Consider the following 10,620-nt stretch of genomic DNA (forward strand, 5'->3'; position numbering starts at 1 on the left):
CGCGGAAAACGGGAAAGCACCAAGGACTAGAACTCGCCCCTACTCTCAAAGCTTAGAGAGAACTAATGTTAACGTTCTGTGTTCGAGTTCCACCCCCGTGCCAGCTCTCCGCCGGGCTTTGCATCTCCCAGCCCCACTGCTGCTTCTGACACGGTTCCTACCCTGAGCCCCTGAATATCCCGATCCCCCCCCCGCCCCGGAGGCTTCTGCCCTGTCTGTCATCCCCAGGGGTCCCCAGATCTCTCAGGCTGCCCATCGCTGAGCTCTATCACAGAAGTGTAACCAGGCATTTGCAATCAGACCTGCCCTGCATTTGCTATCATTTCCAGAAAAGTGGCCCTGCACGATCTCCCTCCATAATCTCCCTCCCTTCTTCTCTGTGCAGACAGCAGCTCTGTGGTTAGGTACGTATGCCGTGAGTAAGCCTCCCAGAGGCATGACGAATGCCATTGCCCGTAGGACGGGAAAATCCGCTTGTTCCCTGCCGCAGTGGGGTGGATGAGTGGCATCTAACGTTGGAACCCACCCATTTTAGGGTTTCTAAATCCCTCTTGTGGCTTAATATTTTCAGAGACTATTTACTCAGTGCTCTTGCTGGCTTGTAGTCTTTTGTAATTCAGTCAGAGGCCCATTTATTGGATTTCTGTGACTTTTTATTCATTATGGCAGTCCTGGGTTGGGAACAGAGGGCATCCCGCGAACGGCCGTGACTCATCGCCCTTGCATTTCTTTTCTACGAAACAGGTATAAACTTTGACCCAAGCGAAACGAGGGTTCTGAGGAAAGACGGAGTTATTGTTAGCAACTCTCTGGCTGCCTTTGCCTACATCAGAGGTAGGTCAATGAATCGAAGCTTCCCAGAATGCTTTACCGAACCCTTACTGCCAGCTGCGATGTTTAATTACAACACTCGGCTAACGAAAAACGACTGGAAGTATGACTCAGCACGTGCTGTCTCCTAAGATCTGGAAACACAGGGGCCGCTCCAGCTGGGTTAACACCCACCAGAGAGCAACATGGGGAGGAGGCAAACAGATCAAGTCACACTGCTTAGGAGTTGGGTTCCATGAGTAGTTTGCTCTGAGAGAAGTAGGAACCCGAGGAGTACATTTCCCAGTTCTCAAACTTGGGAAGGGCACGGGGTTCTTAAATCCCACCCTTGGCTGGGAGACAATGGAGCTAAAAGGTCCCCTTGGTGAACAGAACAGGCCATGCCCTGGGAAGGCTGAGTCTCTTCCTGACTCGCCAGTGTTACCTCCCACGGTTGCCAAGGGTCCCCTTGATGATCTTCCCCTCAAGGATCCATCAGACTCAGCCCTCCCTACCCGGCGGAGCCAAAGCTGCTCGTCGGCATCAGTGAGGGGACGGTGCGTGCCTTGCCTTCGTTCGTCACCACCCTGTCCGCTCACCTCAGGGTAGACCATATTTTGTCATGTGAGCTCCGCAGGTTTCAGCGATGTCTGCCTGACTCCGTTCAGGGAGGCCAAAGCCTCTGAGGCCTTCTGTACAATTCGTGTGACCACAGAGCGCTGTGGCATTGCCGCTCAGGGCCCGCCGGGGCTGAGGCTCTTTGGGGGGAAGCCTTCCTCAGAGGAAAAGAAAAGTGTTAAGGAAACAGCTCCACACGGGAGTGGAAAGGATGGTCTTGGGATCTTCTACTGTTCCATCGTCTTCCGGCGTCCGTATTCCTCCTGAGTGTGTGCTGTGCGGTTGTTGGTTTCTTCTGAGAATCTTCTCTCTTCAGACGACCCTCCGACTTCCATTTCTTGCTGTTTCTGATAACATTTATGAGGCCTTTGCTCCCCTTCTGCATAAAAGTAGAGGATGTTTGATGTGGCAAACACGGGAGCCCACCAAGAACTAGGACTCGCCCCTACTCTCAAAGCTTGGAGAGAACTAGTATTAACGTTCTGTGTTCTTCTGGTTCCCACCCCCCTCCCCCCACGGCCAGCTCCCCACCAGGCTTTGCATTTCCCAGCCCTGCTGTTCTTTCTAACAGGGCTCCCATGAATATCCCGATCCCCCAGCAGGGGAGGCCCCAGAGCCCTGTGTCACCCTTGTCAAAGTTAAGCGCCGCAAGGATTTTTGTCAGAAATCTCCCCACGTTTTCAGAGTCCGTGGAGAGCCCCCTGGAGGAAAGGCGTCATGAAAAATCTCTCAGGGAATAACGAGCAACCAGGAGCCGCGATGACTCTGCTCACGGAGCTGTGGCCATGCTGAGCCTTGTCAGTGCCTCTCGACAACTGTGTTGGTCGCCTTGGGCCACCGTGGCAAGACACTGTAGGCTGGCGGCTTCCACGGCAGAAATTCACGTTCTGGAGGCTGGAAGTCCAAGATCAAGGCGCCCACAGAGTCCGTTTCGAGTGAGAGTTCCCTTCCTGGCTTGGAGATGGATGCCTTCTCACTGTGCTCTCACAGGAGATGGGGAGAGAGAAAGAGAGAGAGGAGGAGGAGGAAGGAAGAGAGAGAGAAGGAGGAAGGCAGAGAGAGACAGAGAGAGAGAGAATGCTGTCTGGCATCTCTTCTTGTAAGGACCCTGATCCTCTTGGATTCGGGCCCCACCCTTAATGACTTCATTTAACCTTAATTACCTCCTTATAGGTCCTGTCTCCAAATACAGCCGCATCGGGGATTAACCCTTTGACACACGAATTGGGTGGGGGGCACAATTTAGTCCATAGCAAAGACCCCGAGAGAGAGGATTCTGATCCCCCACTCTGCACATAGGACAGCTCAGGGTCGGAGGAGTTGAGCCATTTGCCTGAGGCCACAGCAGGGACATCACCAGGGCCACGATTCAGACTCAGCAGATAGAAAACCTGTGCTCTGGTTTCCTCTGAGCAACAAATGTGCCCTTCAGAAGTTTGAGGGGTGGATGTACCCGAATTACTCCCTCCCCCCGTGTCTGTCCTTTCACACACACGTGCCTCCCAGAAATCAAGTGAGAGATTTTCTCATTAGCGCCCATTTTACTGCTACACATTGCCTGACTTGGGGACCAGTGCTTGCTCTCTTAGTTGTTGTCACGGCCCAGGGACCAGGACAGGCTGGCATGGGACAGATGCTTGGCAAGTGGTTAACCAATGAGCAGATGATGAATCTTCATCTGGCGTCATGAGCTGTCCTGCACCTTCTTGTCACCGTGTATTTGCTATTTATAGGTAGTCCGTTTTGAAGAAATGTAAGGACTTCATGCCCGGTGACTTGGTTTTATTGAGGGTTGCTTGGGCGCCTCCGTCCCCGAAAGCCGTGGGGAGGAGGCCTGTCTGAGAGGGTGGGGGAACCACCGGCAGGAGCAGCCGGAGCTGAGAGTGAGCCGGGTCAGCTTCTGGAAAAATCAGCTTCGCATGCTCCGGAGATTGGGTGGATCCCAAAGGACGTTTCCCCAGGTCAGGCTGCACGTGGTTTTGACACATTGGCGCAGTCACATACACACAGGGGACAAGTCGACTGGAAGCCAAAACTGAGGGGCATGTCCTGGGATACTGGAACACAGGGGTCGGCAGAACGGACGTGAGAATGTCCAGGGGTCCCCGATGAACAGTTTCTCTTTGGGCCATGTAAGTGACCTGTGAAGCTTTCCCCAACAGTGAGGCATCATTTTAGTACGTTTAGTACATTTAGTACGTTCGAACGTATGCTTAATTGTGCACACCTAATTCATTCTAGAACCAGATCATCAGTTTGAAGAAGCCTGTGGAAAAATTCTGAAATCAGAGAAATGGAGAGGTGTGTGTGTGTGTGTGTTTCTTGGAAAGCGGTTTATTTGCTGGCTCAGCCATCAGCCCCCAGCAGACTGTACCCAAGGAGCCTTATTTGGACAGTCTTGTTCAGAACCTGACTCTCCCCCTGCACTTATTTTTTGTTAATGTTTATTTTATTTTTGAGAGAGAGAAAGAGAGAGAGGGTGCGTGCGCGTGCATGTACATCAGTGGGGGAGGGGCAGAGAGAGAGGGAGACAGAGGATCTGCATGACAGCAGAGAGCCTGATGTGGGGCTTGAACTCGTGACCTGTGAGATCGTGACCTGAGTCAAAGTCGGACGTTTAACCAACTGAGCCACCCAGACGCCCCACCCGCTCCACCTATGTAAGTTTCGTGACAGCAGCTTGGTGTGTTTCCCCCACATATACCCGCAGGCATGCCTCTCGTGTCCTAATATTTCTGTCACTTGCCTCTGCTTGGGCCTCCAGCCCTCTGGCAGAGCATGCTGTGGACGGTCCGGGCGCCCGGGGTACCTGGGGTAACTAGGGTAGCTGGGGGTCACGGTCAGAAAGCAGAGCTTGTCCTGAGATGCGGAGGCATCGTGTTTTATATGAAAGGAATTCTAGGCTACGAGACGGCCTCGCATTGAAATAGAAGTATGATAACACATTCCAAAGTCAGAGTTACATGAGAGGGAGGATGATCAGGGATCAGCGCCACCTTGCCACTGAGGTGTGGCTTCCGATGTGTTCCCACGGTCTCTAATCTTCGGTTCTGTGACAAGGTTATTATCGCATCCGTAAGTGCTGTCAGACCAAGGGCTCAGGAAGCTCTGTGCTTTCACCCACCAGTAGCAGGGCCCAGGAGGCGGGACCCTGGCCCCGGCTTCTTGGCGTCTTACTGGGACACAACAGGTTGGAACTGGAGCTCGTGTTGGCTCCAGACCAGAGATCTAAGGGTCAGGGGCCTTAAAGGTCACAGGCCACCCTTGTGAGATTCCTGTGGGCTTACCGCAGCCGATGACATTAAAGCCCTTCACTTAAGCCTGTGACGAACTGAGGCTGAACTGAGAACAATAACACGATGTGAAGATTCTCTTTAACTGCAGGGAGACTAATGCCTTTATCTTTCTGGAACACATAATAGGAAAGGGGTCGTAAAAGCTGCGAGTGGTCCAGTTGAAAACTGACGATGTGCCCTCAATGTAAAGTCCAGGGGGCGGTGGCTGTGGAGAGAGAGCCCGGCCGGAGCTCGGGGTCCCAGCCACGCGGTGGCTGTGGACAAAGGACGAGGCTGCCTCAGGAGGACTTGGGCCGGCCCACCTCCAGGTGCCCTCTAACTAACACCTGGTGATTCTGTGACCTCAAACGAGTCAGCGTAGATGATGAGGAACCCTGGCTCCCATGAGGCTTTGCCGTGTTCACCAACTTTGATCACGGGATCTCAGCAGACTTGGCGTAGACCTGGCCTAAAGAGCGACCGCTGGGCAGGAGGCACGTAGGGCCTGATAAGTGAGAAGCTCTCCTTGAAGTTGACCGTCACCTCCCAGAAGCAGAGGGAGAGAGGAAGAGAGGCAGCTATGTAATGGAGCCCCGCCCACAGGGCACCCCTCTTCTCACGGACTCAGCAGGTGTTTGCATAATCCCTGCTCTGCCCTGGGCGCTGGGGATTCGTGAAGAACAAGAGAGTTCGGCCCCTGCCCTCATGGAGCTTGCGTTCTCTGGGGTGAGACAGGATAAAACACCTTCAGCGATTTAGTGACATTCAAGATGCTATGGAACCTAACGACGGGGGGGGGGGGGGGGGGGCCTGGCCCAGCCTGGGGGTGGGGGCAGAAAGGTCTAGATGAAGGAGGAAGAAAGAACATTCCGTGCAAAAGCACCAAGGTGTGAGGCCATCTGCCCCTCGCCCCAGCCCCGTGGGGAATGGAAGGAGGCCAATGCGGCAGGAAAACAGAAACTGAGGCATGAATGAGTCCTTGGAGCTGAACTTGGGGAGGGTAGCTGGGGCCAAGGCCTAGCAAGGCCAAGGCTTCGCAGGCTACGGTCAGGATTTGATTTCCAACTTAGTGAGAAGAGGGAAACTGTTTCCCGGTGCTAAGTAGGGCAGTGATGTGATCCCGTGTGCAATTTTAAAAAGATTGCAGTGGCCACAGTGGGAAGGTGGGTGACAGGGCGAGAGAGGAGAGAGGAAGACGGAGAAGGGCGGTGCTGTTCCTGGTTTTCAGATAAATTCACCAGATCAAAAGACGCCTTAATGAAAGTGGAAGTCCCAGCCACTCACCAAGAGATAGTCACAACACATACTGTCAAATGGTTATTACCAAGAATATATAGAAACTGTATACATGTATCAGCTCCCTCGTAGGTCCGTCCCCAAGAGGAACACTTGCACGTGGACGCCAGGGACATTTACAGGACTGTTTGAGGCTACGGTGCCCACGTGGCAAGAGCCTGACGACCACGGAGACAGTGACCAGCAGGAGAGAGTGTGAATAAGCCACCGCGTAGTCAAGATAACGGAGCAGTAGGAGGCAGCGTAATATTCAGTTAAAAACTCCCAGGGTGGCTCAGTCGGTTAGGCGTTTGACTCTTGATTTCTGCTCAGGTCACGATCTCGCTGTTTGTGAGTTTGAGCCCCACATCGGGCTCTGTGCTGACAGTGTGGAGCCTGCCTGGGATTCTCTCTCTCTCTCTCTCTCTCTCTCTCTCTCTCTTCTCCTCCCTTGCTCATGCTCTCTCTTTCTGTCTCTCTCAAATAAATAAACTTAAAAAAATAAAAGTAATGAAATGAATAAACATCAAGGAGGGCCGTGCCCTGACCAGCAAAGAGGGTGTGTCCTAGCCTAATTTAATTCCTAATTTAATTCTGTCCACCTGGGCTCCTTAAAAAGGAAGGAAGGGAAGAAGGGAGGGGAGGGGGGAGAAAAAGGGTAACTAGCCCAGAGTTAACCTGCCTGCCTGGGGCAGAGCCAGATCTCAAACTCTGTCCAGGGAGGGTGAGGCCCAGGTTTGCCCACCACGCCACTGCTGGGAATGACTGACCTCTCAGAGGAGAGGAGAGAAACCGGTGATCGTGGTTTCCTGGAAGCTCGACCATCACGGGACTCTTTCTCCCTGGAAGTGGCCCTGTCCTGACCTGTGGGTGGCTGGAAAAGGAAGAGGCGGGACTCCGTGGCCCCACCCACAGTCCTTACGGGTGCCACAGGGGTGATGGCGGCAGGCGTGGCCGCCAGCGGGACTCACGGTTTATGCTGAGGGAAGGAGGACATGGGTAGTGACTGCATCCAAAGCCCACATCGGGGTGCCCCGAGAATGGCGGGGTTGGAGGGGACATTGGCTGGGAGGTTTGGGGCGGGTGGGGTGGGGTGGGGTGGGGGCAGCAGGGAGAGGAAAGGGACATTCAAAGGGACAGGAGGGGAGAGGAGTCAGGGGTGAGGAGTCAGCTGTCAGCGGAGGCTGTGACGTGCGGGAGGGAGAAAGAAACATCCGCCCTATTGCCTTAGAGTCTCCGGTCTTTCCATCATTCTGTGTGTTGTTGTTTAATGACTTTGTCCCAAATGGCAGCCCAATCCCCATTCTACCTCCACTCCCAGAAACGAAAATAGCCTTTTCTTTTCTCGCAAAGGATGCATGGCTGTGTTTGACCAAATCTTCAAAGTGCCTTGACCCTCAGGAAAAATATATTACTATTAATAGCACTTAAGAACACACCCTGTCCTTCCCTGAGCTGGATCGATTGGCGTTAAGACTTCGTGTCATAAAGAGAGCGATCAGATTTTACTAGTAGGGGTGATGGCAACAAAGAACAACATATCTGGGTCCAGGAGCTGCACCCGCGACTTGAGCTGCAAGTGAAGGACGCCGAACGGAGAGGTTTCGAGAGGTTAGATCTCTTCCCATCAGACCACAGTGGGCTAGATCCCTTGATGATATAGGAAACTTAACAACCCTGGAGTTTTGACACCAGTCTGGACCTCTGGGGAAGGACAGAGGCAGCAAAGGCAATAGTCATTATTCATGATACTTCCGCGTGGTAAATGGGGGGCGGCGGGGGGGGGGGTGCTGTGCCTAGAGAAGGATCACTGAGATGCACTGAGCAAATGCCAGGGGTTCCAAGTGCCCACCCCACAAGGAGCTCACAGCCCGAGATCCCGAATCCAGGTCTGGCTAAGCCTACAGAGGCCAGTTGTCCACAGGCGGTGGCTTCCCTTTGCTGGCTCAGCTTGAGCCTTTGTTTCAGGGGTCAGCAAACTGTGGCCCTCGGGCCGGTTTTGTAAATCCAGTTTTAGTAGCCACCCCTGTAGGTCTGGGGCTGCCTTTGTGCACAAAGGCAGCACAGACTCACGGCCCACAAAGGCTGAGATCCTCACTATCTGCCCTTGAAGGAGAAAGTCTGCCAGCGCCTGATTTCTGTTTTGAGGGAGTTTGCTGCATCGTTATTTCCCAAAGCGGGAGTGCTAGGACCTCAAGGGATACATAACTACAAAATGGGGACAATAATGGCCCTTTCCGCGCAGGGGTAAGGTAAGGATTCACCTTATGTCGGGACTTAGGCCAGAATACGTGGTACAAATTAGCATTGTTTCTGTTATTCTTACGCAATCATTTGGATGTGGGAAGAACTACTAGAAACTTCTGTGTACATTTATTTTTTAATCTAAAAGACATCAAGCTTTGCTAGCATCTACTGTATTCGTAGTACATTCATGTACGTATACTTTATATATAAATTAATTTTTCATAATTCGCTGCTACCACTAATACTAGTGAACAGTTTATCGAGCACTTACTATGTGTCAGTGAATGTTCCCAGAGTGTTACAGGAATGAACTCTTTGGCAGGAAGGTGCTATTAGCCCCATTTTACATATGAGGAAACTGAGGCACAGAGGGGTTATGTAACCAGCCAACAGTCACGCAGCTAATAAGTGGCAGATCGTAGTTTGCACTCGGGGCAGTCGGGGGCGGGGGGGGGGATCCAGCTTCTGAGTCGCTCTGCTGTGTGTCCTCTCGTGTACCTATATGGATTGACCACGCAGGCTCAAAACCTTTTCTTGTTTTAAGCCAACGGGAGTGTACGACCAGTTAGGTGAGGCTGGTTTCAAAGATGCTGTTCAAGGGGCACCTGGGTGGCTCAGTCGCTTAAGCCTCTGACTCCGGCTCAGGTCGTGACCTCGTGGTTCGGGAGTTCGAGCCCCGCGTCGGGCTCTTTGATGACAGCTCGGAGCCTGGAGCCTGCTTCGGATTCTGTGCCTGCCTCTCTCTCTCTCTGCCCTTACCCCGCTCGTGCTCTGTTTCTCCCCCTCTCAAACATCAATAAACATTAAAAAAAATATTTAAAGAAAAAGATGCTGCTCAGGATTGGCGTCCTGCGTGAGCTGTTGGTTTGGGCAGACGTCTGTTTCTGTGGATTGGTGAAGGCTGACAGTCCCGGCCAGCTCCTGACTTGTCCTTTCCCCCCCCCCCCCCCCCACAGCCCACCCAGAGAGAGCAGCCCTGCTGTTCGTGTCCAGTGTCTGCATCGGTCTTGCACTCACATTGTGCGCCCTGGTCATCAGGGTGTCCTGCACCAAGGACTTCCGGGAGCTGCAGCTGGTGAAGGAACACCTCGTGCCAGGAAGTGACAAGGCTGAGGAAGACAGTGAGGATGAAGAGGGGGAGGAGGACTCTTCAGACTCTGATTTTCCAGGGGAACCATCTGGGTTTTGTAGGACTGCATATCCTGTCTACAGTTCCATAGAAGCTGCAGAGCTGGCCGAAAGGATTGAGCGCAGGGAGCAAATCATCCAGGAAATATGGATGAACAGTGGTTTGGACACCTCACTCCCGAGAAATATGAGCCAGTTCTACTGAAAAAGAGACACATCTTATGCGATCACACTTTCTGAAGAGGGAAGGATCCAAAATGCCCCTCCGGTTCTATTTCACTTGTACCTTCCATGAAGGAGTATTTGTTATGTCATCCAATACCAGAGAAGCCAGAAGCTGTTAAAGGGACCTTTCAAACTGTTTACAGCACATTCAAAATAAATTAGGAGGGAAGTCTTTGTTTTCTTTATTTATTTAAATTATTTAAAAAAAATTTTTTTTAATGTTTATTTATTTTTGAGACACAGAGAGAGAGCATGAGCAGGAGAGGGGCAGAGAGGGCGGGAGACACAGGATCCAAAGGAGGCTCCAGGCTCTGAGCTGTCAGCACAGAGCCCGACGCGGGGCTCGAACTCATGAACCGTGAGATCGTGACCTGAGCTGAAGTTGGACACTCACCGACTGAGCCACCCAGGTGCCCCTTAAATTCATTTTTATACATTAACATAGAATGCACATTTATTGCGTGCTTATAATTCCAGGCTCTGTTGTAGCTGCTTTTCGTATGTTAAGTCATTAATTCCTCACAACAACCTCATGAGGTAGGGCTATCATCCCTTTTACAAATGAGTAAACAGGAGATTCCTTGTATCAAAAAAAAAAAAAAAAAAAGTACTGATATACAGGACAGCAAGCTTGAATCCATCCACTATGGCGGATTTTAATCACTAAAATTATTTGTTTAGAACAGAGATCAGCAACATTTTTCTTTTCTTTTTTTTGTTTTTAATTTTAAATGTTTACTTATTTCTGAGAGTGCAAGCAGGGGAGGTGCGGGGGGGGGGGGGAGGGGGGAGGGGAGACACAGAATCCGAAGCAGGTTCCAGGCTCCCAGCTGTTAGCACAGAACCCGGCATGGGGCTCGAATCCATGGACCGCGAGATCGTGACCTGAGCCGAAGTCAGACACTCAACCGACTGAGCCACCCAGGTGCCCCTCAGCAAAATTTTTCTTAAAGGGCAAGATCATATTTTAGGCATGTGGGTCATGCCATGACTGCCCAACTCTGCCATTGTAGCTCACAGGTAGCTATACATAGCTAATACA

General features: G+C 52.0%; 1 protein-coding gene across 4 annotated transcripts in view; it reads left to right on the forward strand.

Moving 5' to 3' along the window:
- The window catches only part of EVA1C (eva-1 homolog C), a 77,728-nt gene extending 67,978 nt beyond the window's left edge, over positions 1–9,750 (forward strand). For all 4 annotated transcript variants that reach the window (XM_086675856.1, XM_086675854.1, XM_086675858.1 and 1 more), the window contains 2 exons: positions 745–834; positions 9,182–9,750. In XM_086675856.1, the coding sequence (XP_086531982.1) occupies positions 745–834; positions 9,182–9,558 (467 nt within the window). In that variant the 3' untranslated portion in view covers positions 9,559–9,750. The remainder of the gene's footprint in view (positions 1–744; positions 835–9,181) is intronic.
- The last annotated feature ends 870 nt before the right edge of the window (positions 9,751–10,620 follow it).

The sequence above is a fragment of the Puma concolor genome, chromosome C2, assembly GCF_028749965.1.
Source record: "Puma concolor isolate L17-30 chromosome C2, mPumCon1.1.hap2, whole genome shotgun sequence".
NCBI classification, from domain to species: Eukaryota; Metazoa; Chordata; class Mammalia; order Carnivora; family Felidae; genus Puma; species Puma concolor.